This window comes from Callorhinus ursinus, unplaced genomic scaffold (assembly GCF_003265705.2).
Source record: "Callorhinus ursinus isolate GAN/ISIS: 27379988/994484 unplaced genomic scaffold, GSC_fseal_2.0 scaffold6, whole genome shotgun sequence".
NCBI lineage: Eukaryota > Metazoa > Chordata > Mammalia > Carnivora > Otariidae > Callorhinus > Callorhinus ursinus.
Window position 1 is genome coordinate 11,641,908 of NW_027397068.1, and position 12,540 is coordinate 11,654,447.

A 12,540-nucleotide genomic window follows, 5' to 3' on the forward strand; every position below is an offset into this window, starting at 1 on the left:
TCAACAGATTTCTTATTAAATAAAAAAGGTAGCAATTTTCCATAATGAATGTTTTATACATTATTCCTTTGTGTATCAGGCCTCTAAAGTACACACTATTAAAGTCTATTAAAGTCTGTATTTAGCAGCATTACTAATGTGCCTTTGGGGAAATTATTACAATGAAACAGCGTCAGTCTTTCACAAAATTTCAATTGTTTAATATTCCTCTTTTGATCTTTAATACACATGTCTATTTTTAGCTATAATCAGACCCCATCCAAAATGCCATAATCCCAGCCTAGAGCTGTCACAACAAATTGTTTATGGGTTGGATTTAAGAAAAAACAAGACATGCAGATATTGCTAATTTCAACCAATCTTTGTTTTCCTCCAAAACTCATTGCTAACACAATGTTCTGATTAACAGGTGCCCCTTGATCACTGTGACATGTGATGACACTTTACCTCTCTGGCCAGGGTTAGTTATCTTAATTAATTGCTTATACTTATATCTAATTGAGACTAGCCCCTCAGGATAATGACACTTTATTAAAATCTGAGGGTGCTAAGAAGGTACAAAATTATTCCATAAAAAAAGAAGAATAAATAAACTAGAAGAAGATACAAGCTGTGATTAATAAAATCTAAATGTTTTCATTTAAACCGAAACATTGTCATTTATGAGGAACTAGAAATACGTCTTCTGAACATTAACTGAGGACTGTCTGCAAAATTATGTAGTTTTATACACTCTAGGCACCTCTCCTCCTCTAGTACATTTATTAATTTTATCACACAGTATGAGGTTTTTAAGAATGAAGCAAATGGGGCATCTGGGCGGCTCAGTCGGCTGAGCGTCCGACTCTTGGTTTTGGCTTAGGTCATGATCTCAGCATTATGGGATCGAGCCCCGCTTAGGGGCTCTATCCTCAGTGCAGAGTCTGCTTAGGATTCTTTCCCTCTCTTTCCCCTCTGCTCCTCTCTCTGCACGCACTCGCGCTCTCTTAAATAAATAAATAAAATCTTAAAAAAAAAAGAATGAAGCCATCAATGCACATATATTCAAAAGTACAATGTTCTCTGAAAACATAGAAAGCAATGTTAGGATTATTTTACAGAGACAAAAGATAAAAGGAAGCTGGAAAGAATACTAGCAAAGAGCTACGTGCTAGAAGACCACTGTACCACAGAAAAGGAGGGGGAAAGGGGCAATTTAAAGTATTGGGTAGTCAAATTAATAAGCTGGGTTGGAAGTAATCTCTGTTATGCATTTCCCCCTATACACAGCAATACCATCGTTTGAGATGATATGTTCACAAAATTGGGCAAATCAAGTTATTTGTTAGTATTCTAAAGATGGACAAGCCACAGATTAAGTACCTAAATAGTCATGTTTCCAATCACCAATTAACTAAATAGGATGTAACCTAATTGTACCCATTAAGACCTACTAATTGAGAGAAAAAGGGCAGGGTTGACGGCTTAGAAGACAGAAGCATTCTGCTGCATGAGTCACAAAGGCCAGAATCCACTGGCCTCTTTGTTACAGGGACCCGGCCAGCACCAGCATCAAAGAAAGGGGTCACAGCATACATCACGTGCCCAAAGGACCTGTCTAATTATGCCATGGGCTTGTGTGGGCTTAGTGATGCAGATATGGTGATGCAGAACAAGAACCCACCAGTTCAGTCAACATTTAATTAAAGCTCCACATGAAGGCTGGCATGGGGCAGTTGATCAATTAAAAAAAAAAAAAGCAAAACTTGTCTGAATCAAGAAAATGCTAGGCGCTATTCTTTAAATCTGCAAGAAATAAGGACAGATAAGATTACAAAACCAACAATCACAATGTGTGTGAGGTAACACTGAAAAAACCAAGGTGAAACTGAATGTCCTCTTTCCTTCAAGTGAAACCTATTTTATGGTCAGTGGCTATGGCCACATTTCAAAGGACTTATCATGATTCAAAATGAGGCCTCTCAGACTTGAAATTATATTACTGGCATGTCAAAACATATCTCTTCTCCTGCTGTGGGGCCATTATGGTTTTTTTTTTTTTAAAGATTTTATTTATTTATTTGAGAGAGAGAGAGAGCACAAGTAGGCAGAGAGGCAGGCAGAGGGAGAGGGAGAAGCAGGCTCCCCGCTGAGCAGGGAGCCTGACGCAGGGCTCGATCCCAGGACCCTGGGATCATGACCTGAGCCGAAGGCAGCCACTTAACCAACTGAGCCACCCAGGTGCCCCAGGGCCATATGGTCTTAAACCAAAAGTCCAGCCTTTCTACTCCAAAACCTTAATTTGCCTCCTACCTGTTCAGATTCTCCTTCATTTTTTCTGACAAGATTGGGAGCGTATGTCAGGCCCCTGACAACCGCCACCCTCAAGTCAAGGCCCTGTCACATCCACATGAATCCAGTGCGTTATTCATCTGATGCTCCACTTCTCGGGACAGAAAGGTTCAGGCTTTCAACTTACACCCTGCACTGTGAAGACTGCTTCTCAGAGAAGTAGGCACCGACCCCTGTTCCACCATGAGCTTCTCTGAGATTCAGAGCTGAGCTGTGCACCCAAGAGACCAACTGAACTGTATTTCTGTGAAGCAGAAAGGAGGAGAGGCCTTGGTACTGAAATAAAAGCATTGATGTTGTTTACATGGTAGAAATGTCTAGAAATTATCAGGAGATAATTCCACATAAAGTAGGAAGCATTTCTCAAATAGCCTGTAGGTTTTATCTATATTTACTGGCACAAACAAGTTGTATATGTGCATACTTTTTATTTTATAAGATTTTATTTATTAGAGAGAGAAAGAGAGAGAGAGTGAGAGCAAGCGAGCACGAGCGAGGTGAGGGGCAGAGGGAGAAGCAGACTCCATGCTTAGCAGGGAGCCTGACACGGGACTCGATCCCAGAATCCTGGGATCATGACCTGAGCCAAAGGCAGCTGCTTAACTGACTAAGCCACCCAGACACCCCCTCGTGCATACATTTTAAAGACAACTAAGTCTAAACATATTCAGTTAATTCTTATAAATTTGTCTTCTCCCTGCTTCGTACCAAATCAACCATCTACTACATTACATTAAAGTTTGTACTCCCATACCCCTCAGAAGGGAATTATATTCCTGTTTTCTTCCTAAAAATTCACTGAATTTCCCAGTGTGATGAATATGGAAGAGAATGGAGGTCCAGTTTTGCCATTTCTGTACACCCCACATTTAGCAGAATTTGACTTACATGTAACACGGGTACTATACTGGCCTTGTGCCAACAATGTTCCATTTAGTCTCACGAACTCTATAAAATGGTTTTGTGTGTGTGTGTGTGTGTGTGTTTTTAAATAAGGACTAAGTGCAGTTTTGTAGGTGAGAACAGATGTGCTATATTGTCCAGGGTACTCACTGCTCTGAGCTCCGGGTCCAGCTTCTTCCTAGAGTAAGGACTGCCAAATATAGGACACAGGAACAGTCTAGCTCACTGCTTCTCAAACTCCTATCTCAGGACATGCTCAAATATGACTGCAGACCTAAAAGAGCTTTTGTTTACGTCAATTATTTCTACCAGTGTTTGCCATCTTAAAAATTAAAACTGAGGCATTTTGGATTTTTTTCAGGGGATGCCATGTAGCCTCTTGAAAAACTGTACTGTATACTCAAGAGAGAGTGGAAAAGGCAAAAAAAAAAAAAAGTCTTAACATTATTATGAACATAGTCTTGACCTTGCAGGTGGCCTATGAATGGGCTCCCCAGGCGTTCCCAAACCATAGCTCGAGAAGCACTGGTCTAAACGTGTATACATCAGCAAAGTCTTTTGAACAGCTGGATGAAGAAATGACACCTACTGAGTAAGAGGATGTCATTCCATTTAAAAGTTTTGAGTCACTGAATCAAAGGGCAGTATCTTTTTCTAGAGTATTGCTCTACTTACCACTGCCCCCAAACCATTAGTACATTAAAAAGCTCCTTCCTGGTAATATGTCACATAGAATCACTTCCAAGTTTAAATCTCTGTTTTGACCAAGGGCTCTCTTCTTCTATCTGTCCACTAAAAATCTTTATCCAGCTGTACCTCAAATGCAAAACAGCTAAAGTGGTATTTATTTTAAAATACTTGCTTTTTTTTCTGATTGTTAATCACATATATAAATACTTATTGTAGGAAAGTTGAAAATACAGAAAAGTATTTTTTAAAATAAGAAAAACAAACACATACTACATACCCACCCTCTAGGAAAACCACTGCTAACATTCTGGGCAACATCCTATGATGTAGATCTAAAAATACAGTGAAGTTCGTATCTTAAATATAACCTGGTGTCTTTTTTATACATTATTTTTAGTACGAAAGAATGTACATTGCTAAAGAAATTTCGAACATACAAGCAAAAAGAAGATAATGCTCTTAACATTTTGATGTGTATGTGCAGACATGTATGTTTTTTGAAAAAGGAAATAATGACCAAACTGTACATATTGTTATGTAACTTGCCTTCTCCACAATTTATTTAAAACACCTTTTTATGACATTAAATATTCCTCTATCCCTCCCTGGTATTTTTATTGTATGGTTGTATACTACAATTATTACCTTCTAAAAATTACTATTATCATAATATGCGATGAACACCTTGGCTCAATTTGTGTACCCATCCATGGCAACTGTCTTTGAGTAACTGTTCTAGAAATGGAATTTCTGAGTCAAAAGTTGTGTGTATTTTTGAGGCTTTGATACACATTGTTTAAATTCCCTTGAGAAATGTGTTCTTTCACTGTGTCTGAGAGATCCTAATAGTCTCTTTCCTACCTTCGCCGAGTACATTTTACAAATCCTCATCAATAGTATAGGTAGAAAATGCCACCTCATTGTTTTAATTTGCATTTCTTTGATAACTGCTGAGGTTGAACATTTTCTTATATGTCATTTACTGATTATACTTCATTTATTGGTTTTATCTTTCTATTCTTTACCCCTTTTCTATTATAGTGATCATCTTTATCTTATTAATTTGTAAGAACTCTTACTAAATTAGCTAAGTTAACTCTCTGTCGTACATGTTGGAAATACTGCCCTGGTGTGTCTTTTGTCTTTAGAGTAGTTCAGACCGCCTTTTGGTGGAAAGAAATTTTGAGGTTATAGTCAAATACATTCTCTTCCTTTATCATTTCTGCCACTAGAAATTAATAAGGCCTTTCTTATTCCAAGATCATTTAATTTTTATTTGCATTTTCTTCCATGTCACTAGTTTTTGATGTGTGAAATATTTCTTCCAAGTCTGTCACAAGGGGGACTTGGCCACTGCCTGCAGAAAAACGAGAGTGGAGACTCCTTGAATATAGATGAGTCATTTGGTGAAACCTTCAAGAGGGTCCTAGAGAGGGGAAGAGAGAGATCTATGTTTATTATTCACCAATTCCCTACATTGCATCCAGTAGCTCTCTCAACTTGCTCTTCAAGTGAAAGAAGTTTAAAATGGCAAAAGTTTTAATGTTAGGTGTATGTTTAAAACTCTGAAATAAGATGACTCTCCTTACCTTGGCCAAAATAGAAGCTTTGGATGACAAAGACCTTTATTTTTTGTTCACTGATGTCCTACAAGTGCAGTGTGTGGTACACAGTACGCACTTGGTAAGTGTGTGTTGGAGAAGCTGATGTTTAATCAAGTAGAATCATGTGTATGCCAGGTGGAGAGCCAGGGGTAATGAGTTTGGAACTTCACTGCTTCATATTAAGGAGGTGCCAAGTAAGAAAAACTCTAAATGAAGGCAGAAACTAAATTTCAGTTTTACTCTTTAGTTGACTGTAGAGATACTGATCTGAGTGTAAAGGTGAAACTGCCTCAAACCTGGCACAGTAAAATATTCAGAGAAAAAATTTTGCTGGGTAGATATTAAGCAAAACAGTAGCATCCACCCACCAAGAGAAATAAGAGACATGGCTCTACTTCATTTGATGCTATGTCATTTGTCCAGAGCAACAGCAATCAGATTTGGCTTTATTTGAACATAAGAAGGAAGAAACAATTCTCAAGAAGGTTCCTTTTCACTGTGGGGAGGAGGGGAGCATTCTCTATAATAATGGAAAAATCGAGGATTTTTCCATCAGATGGAGTGTCCTCATAAATTCAAGGCAGACAACAGCATGTGATATGCCTTCATGAAAATGATGACCACAAGGGAAAGAGTTTACGATCGTAATTCCAAGGTTGCTGCTAGGAAGAGGGAGCTTTCAAGAGCGGAACACCATTCCTGTGAGTGTGGCTCTGTGAACTTACAAGATGGTGTGTACCGAATATACATCCTCCTGCCCACCTGGCTTCTACAAAATCCCATCCTGTCCAACTTGCCTCCAGTTTGGCTATGATTTTTAAGTAACACACTAAAATCCTTTCTTTACAGCATGATAATAGATAAATAACACAGATGTAAAACATGAACCCTTCTTACTAGCAATAATTTGTGTCATATAATCTATCTTTATACATATCAACAAGAGAATGCCTGAGAAAGTAGAGAGGACAAAAACTTTTGACAAAATTTAAAGTTAAATCCTGATTATAAAGTTTTGGATCAACATAAAGATTGGAAAGTCAGCACTTGCAAAAAGATCTAAGGAGAGTATGGAAACTGCAAAGATGGGTCTCCAAGTGTGCACGAGAGCCAGGGAGAAGGAGAACCCTGGGGAAACCTGTGCACCCACAATCTCTTTAACATGCAAGGCTAGAACATAAAGCCCCAAATGAACAACTATTCAAGCCTGTTTATAATACTAAAAAGGTGAATAAATGTGAGGATATCTGCTCTGTAGAAATCTTATTTATATACAAATGCACCAGTGTGCTAGCTGTCTGAGGCCCAGAACTGCACCCCTTCCTGGTGTGACCCCAAACTCTACCACAGATAGAGGTTCAAGAATATGAGGAATGAAGCCCCTACTTGGTGGACAGCAGTTCACTGACTATCAGGTTAGCCTGGTTAAATTGGTCAAACAGTCAATCCCTTGGTGCCACGGGGGTCATTCGGTTGTTTTCTAGAGATGTCATCTCTAAATAACCCCAAAGAGAGATGTCAGTGCCTCACTGCAATCAGAATCGCCCCATTGCTTCACAGGAATCACACCGGACTCTAGAATACTGTGCCACCCTGCATCTTGACACCTCCCCAGTTAAAGTGTCCCATAGTGAGCTGGGGCTCGGGAAGGAAGGAGCGTTATGACAGCGTTATGTCCAAGGAAGTGGAAAGTGCACAATTCAAAAGTCTCCAACTTTCTAGGAACAAATCTACTTAGAAAATCAACCACACCCACAAAAATATTTCCAATATTCTAACTTACATGTCCTAATTGATGAGATGATTGTCTGGTTTTATTTACACGGAGATCTATTTCTTCCCCAGAGGGTGATCTATTCTTTGTCTTATGCCAAGAAAACAATAAGAAAAATGCTGACCTATGAAGGTTACACATCATGCTTAATCACTACTTTAAATTAAAATAACATAAAATAAAGCACTCATTGGGCCACGTAGGCAAAACATACCTTCCCAAGCAACAGACACACCTACTGAGACACTTGAAATGTCTGCGGAGTCTGGTTCCCAGGTGCGTATCAAGAGCCAAACCCTGACATCAGGTCTTGAGTTGCCCTGGAGAAACTCAGGGCTGGGTTGTCATAGCAAACTGTGCCTGCCAATCAGATTTCACAACGTGAAGAGTTGTCTTCACGTTTCAGGACACCAAACTCTAACTAATAGACGCCAAGGTTTGCAATGACCACAGCGATGCAACTCCTCTCTTCCCCACCCTCCAGTCATGACCTTGGGGTGGAATACCTCTGTACTTTTCCAGTATTCCAGAAGCTCACAAAGACTCTCAAAGACTGCTTAAAGCTACGTATTTAAGCCAGTGGTGGGTGTGGGAGGGGGTGGTCAGAACAAGGTTTCCTTCTCTTGGCCAAATGAAAATCTCTCAAAAACAATTGCTTATTATTTTCTGGTCTCTTCCAGTGGGGGTAAAGCAGACACCCTGAGAAGGTCAGACAAATGGCCATCAGAAAAATCATCACTGGGAAGGGGTTCTTAGTAAAAGACTCTCAACAAACTAAATGGGTTTTCTTAAAGCCTAGGGATTCCATAATACTTTTTGAAGACACACACTGTCTCAAAGCGCTAACTCCACCACAACCCATAGCTAATGTGGTAATTTACCTCTTCTTGTAGGCCTCCGGAAATGTCTCTCCCTTGTATTAGATCCTTCAGTGGCTCTCAGAATTGGACACTTACCTCGTTCTCTGGGCTCATATTTACCACCTTACCCCAGTGCAGTGGTTCTCAGCCAGGGGTATTTTTGTTCCCTTAAGGGACACTGGCCAATGTGGGGGAAAGTTTTTGGTTGTCAGGACTGAAGTGGGGGAAAGGGGATGCTACTGAACATCCTTCAGTGTGGAAGACAGCCTCTCACTACAAAGAATTACTCAGCTCAAATTGTTAACAGTGTTGAGATATCCTGCTGTACCAAGTTCTTTGTTCTCTAAACATGCCAGACTTTCTCATATGCTTTGTGCCTAAACATAGCCTGTTTCCTTTACCTGGAATGCCCTGCCCTACTTCTGTGTCTAAGAAATGACCATTTATCATTCAGGATCTGACTCAAAATATCACCTCCTCTACAGTCCTTTCCATATCTCCCAAAGTTGGCTGTTCCTTCTGTGCTTCCGGAGTTTCTGGTACATATCTCATTAAAACACTAGCCATACTACCCCTAAGCCTGTCACCTGCTGCAGACAAAACCTAAGGCTCGTTCATTGTTCATCCTTGAGTGCCCATCTGGTAATCAATTGCTACTTGCTGAGTCAATCAAGGAATAAATGGAAATGTTGCAGATGCACCTAAGGTTCTCCTGCAACAATTTCTAAGGAACAACAGTGTCCCCAACATCAAAAACAACAACAGCAAATATTTACCAAATGCTTGTAATATAGATAGGTACTATATTAAACACTGGTGCACATATTCTCTCATGTTCATCCTTTTAACAACCCTGCAAGGTAGGTACTGTTATCATCAGCATTTTACAGATGAGGAAACGGAGGCACAGAAAAGTTAAGCCACTTGCCCAAGGTCATCAAAGCTAGCATCTGGAAGAGCTGGTATTTAAACCCAGGTAGTCTGGCTCCAGAGACTCAATCCTCCAATATTTATGCCAAAGCAGTTATGTTAACAACCAATATTTCAGCCACTCAAAAGCCTCTGACAAACATAGTGACACATCTGGAAGACTATTACAACCACAGTGTGGCCACCACCTCTTGGGACCCTGCCTATAAACACTGCTCGCTGGGGTCACACAACTCTCCAACCTCTGGAATGCTTGTGGCAGGAGAAGCAACCTCCTCACACCTTGGAAAGGCATTATGTACCCAGAAAAATCATGGTCCCATAAAGAAGACACAAAGGCTGACTCCCCAAAGTATCTCTTACCTTGTTCATGCTGCAGGGACTGGAGCAAGGGCTCAGACATGTCACAGTGCGAGGCAGCTCTTGAAGATTCTCCTCGTTGCTGTAGTCCTCACTTCCTGAAGCAGACAGCTGCACTGCAAACACAAAGAGGAAATCCATCAGCTGGCGCTCAGGAAGACACAGAGCAGTCCTGTGTCCAGTGGAACTTTCTGCCATGATGGCAATGCTCCATGCCTGTGCTGTTCAATATGGTAGCTCCTAGGCACATATGGCTACTGATCACTTGAGATGTGGCTAGTGCAATTAAGGGCTGAATTTTAAATTTTATGTAATTTTAATTAAATTTAAATGTAAATAGCCACATGTGGTTAGTTACTGGACAGTCCAGGTCTAGAGATTCAAATCAGAAATCTTTTTTTTTTTTAAGATTTTATTTATTTATTTGACAGAGGGAGACACAGTGAGAGAGGGAACACAAGCAGGGGGAGTGGGAGAGGGAGAAGCAGGCTTCCTGCTGAGCAGGGAGCCCGATGTGGGGCTCGATCCCAGGACCCTGGGATCATGACCTGAGCTGAAGGCAGTTGCTTAACGACTGAGCCACCCAGGTGCCCCCTCAAATCAGAAGTCTTGAGATCACAGACACCAGACATGCCAATGGCCAAGGAAAAGCTGGAGATCACATACTCAGAATGACTACTGACATAGCAGAACAAGAACATTCATTCAGTAACTATTTCCTCAGTCCTTACTAAGTACAGGGTACTGAGGACATAGTGATCAATAAGCCAGACAGGTCAGTTATTTAAAAGTTTCCTGCTCAGGCTTTGGCCTCCTTGGGAAGGGAGAGGATCTAGCATGTAAGCAGTACTTACTCTGTGCCGATCTCAATGCCTTCCCTGCCACCTACAAGGTAGAGACAGGCATTTGCTGAAGACTGACTACACCACTGTCAGGGCTTAATAGATAGGACCTTCCATAGAGCTCCAACCAGAACAGAATTCAGGAGGTCAGTTTTCCATGAGCCAAATGAACCAGATGACTCAACATCCCCTCAGATGGATTATTTAGGGAGGCTTTTTGATTTACTCGAATGGTATTTTGGAGTAAAATGGCTCCAGAGTTCTTGATGTGTCAAATATTAAAGAAAAGTAAAGAAAGAAAATATCTTCAACCACTTAATTAGATTTATAGTCTTTTCTCTGAAAGATGTTTATGGGTGAATTTGAGAGGAGAACCAAACATTGTAAGGTTCCTTGTAATCACCTTTTTTTCTGTGTTACTTTTTCTGGTTGCATCTAGGAAGGATTTTTATATCTGAACCTTTCCATAAAGACTGGAATTACAGGTTTAAATGGAACGACAGTGCTTTAAAATACATATTCTTTTTTTTTTTTAAAGATTTTATTTATTTATTTATTTGAAAGAGAGAGAATGAGAGATAGAGAGCACGAGAGGGAAGAGGGTCACAGGGAGAAGCAGGGCTCCTGCTGAGCAGGGAGCCCGATGTGGGACTCGATCCCGGGACTCCAGGATCATGACCTGAGCTGAAGGCAGTCGCTTCACCAACTGAGCCACCCAGGCGCCCTAAAATACATATTCTTTTTAATAATAATATAATAATGATACAGAAAATGTTCAATAGGAAAAGAAAAAAGTAGCCATAATCCCACTAATCATAATCACCTTTAGTTCTTAGCACTCAGGCTTTGGCTAGGGGGGAATGACCAGAGGTGCTGGCATGTCTGCCGAATCGAGAACACAGAGAAGTCCAAGGCTATATTCCCCATATTAACGTCTTTCACCATTAAGAAAATGACTTTGTAATTTATATTTTCAAAAGATAAACTCCTACTCCATGCACATTACTATTTTGTGAACATAATATTATTAAATTCCTTGTACAAATCAGAAGATAGGGAGAGGAAATTGCAGATCACTCCCTGGTTATTTGAGACACATAGATTCCAAAGAAAATACCACATTCAGTCATAGCAATAACATATTTTAAGAATGATGTACAGCATGGAGAGACCCCGGAATTCTGACTTTGAAGCCCAAATACATCCAAATACCCCTCAATACCTGATGTACTCAATGTCTTGTATGCCTGGGTAATCTACTGCTGCTTCAAAGTCAAGAAAATTCAGTATCTAATTCTAACCAATCTTATAATGACTGAATGAAAATTATGCATGTAACTTCTACTCTTTGAATTCCAGAAGCAGATGCTAATACATTTCTGTTTCAAAGTAGAACACTATACGTGCTGTTTCCTATTGAATATATGTAATTCAATCCACTTAAAGCCTACAGCCCAGTACCTTACCTGGAAACTTATCCAAATGCCTTGCATAGATGCCTGATGTCACAATTCCATTAAAATGTACACACTGGTATCAACACAGGAAAGGTGGGCACAAGAAGATAATAATAAACACACAAGGATTCTTGAACATAATTTCCCCAAGGAAATTCCACCCAGCTCCAATCATGACACAGTCCCCATTCCCTCAGAACTTGGGGCATACAGTCAGCCCTAAAGTCATTATGGAGCCTCCCCTGTGCCCCCCACCACCCCAAGTACTCTTACGTTATTTTCACATATGTTGGTTCTACGACAAAGTCAAAATAAAAACTCTTTGAGGGAAATATTAGTCACATAGAAAGTTCTTAATAAATACTGTCAAGTCGATTTTTTTTCTTTGCTCTCACAGAGCCTAGGATGATGTGGACTCTTAACATACAATCTTCAACACAATATTGATAATCATTGCAAACTGCCTTTGGGGTTTTTTAAAAAAGGAAAATCTTGGGCGCCTGGGTGGCTCAGATGGTTAAGCGTCTGCCTTTGGCTCAGGTCATGATCCCAGGGTCCTGGGATCGAGTCCCGCATCGGGCTCCCTGCTCCTTGGGAGCCTGCTTCTCCCTCTGCCTCTCTCTCTCTCTCTGTCTCTCATGAATAAATAAAATCCTTAAAAAAAAATTTAAAAAAGATTTATTAAAAAAAAAGGAAAATCTTTTAATATCCAGGATTGTAAATCTTTTAGAAAAATATTGTCAAGACTATCTTACAGCTGTACAGTGCTCAAAACTGTACAACACGCTT

General features: G+C 40.1%; 1 protein-coding gene across 5 annotated transcripts in view; it reads right to left on the bottom strand.

Annotated features, from left to right (window-relative positions):
• Window positions 1–12,540, bottom strand: part of BACH2 (BTB domain and CNC homolog 2) — a 361,400-nt gene that overhangs the window by 256,591 nt on the left and 92,269 nt on the right. For 3 of the 5 annotated variants that reach the window (XM_073893637.1, XM_025862674.2, XM_073893636.1), the window contains exon 2: window positions 9,456–9,568. In XM_073893637.1, the coding sequence (XP_073749738.1) occupies window positions 9,456–9,464 (9 nt within the window). In that variant the 5' untranslated portion in view covers window positions 9,465–9,568. The remainder of the gene's footprint in view (window positions 1–9,455; window positions 9,569–12,540) is intronic. The other 2 variants (XM_073893638.1, XM_073893635.1) reach the window with 1 other exon arrangement.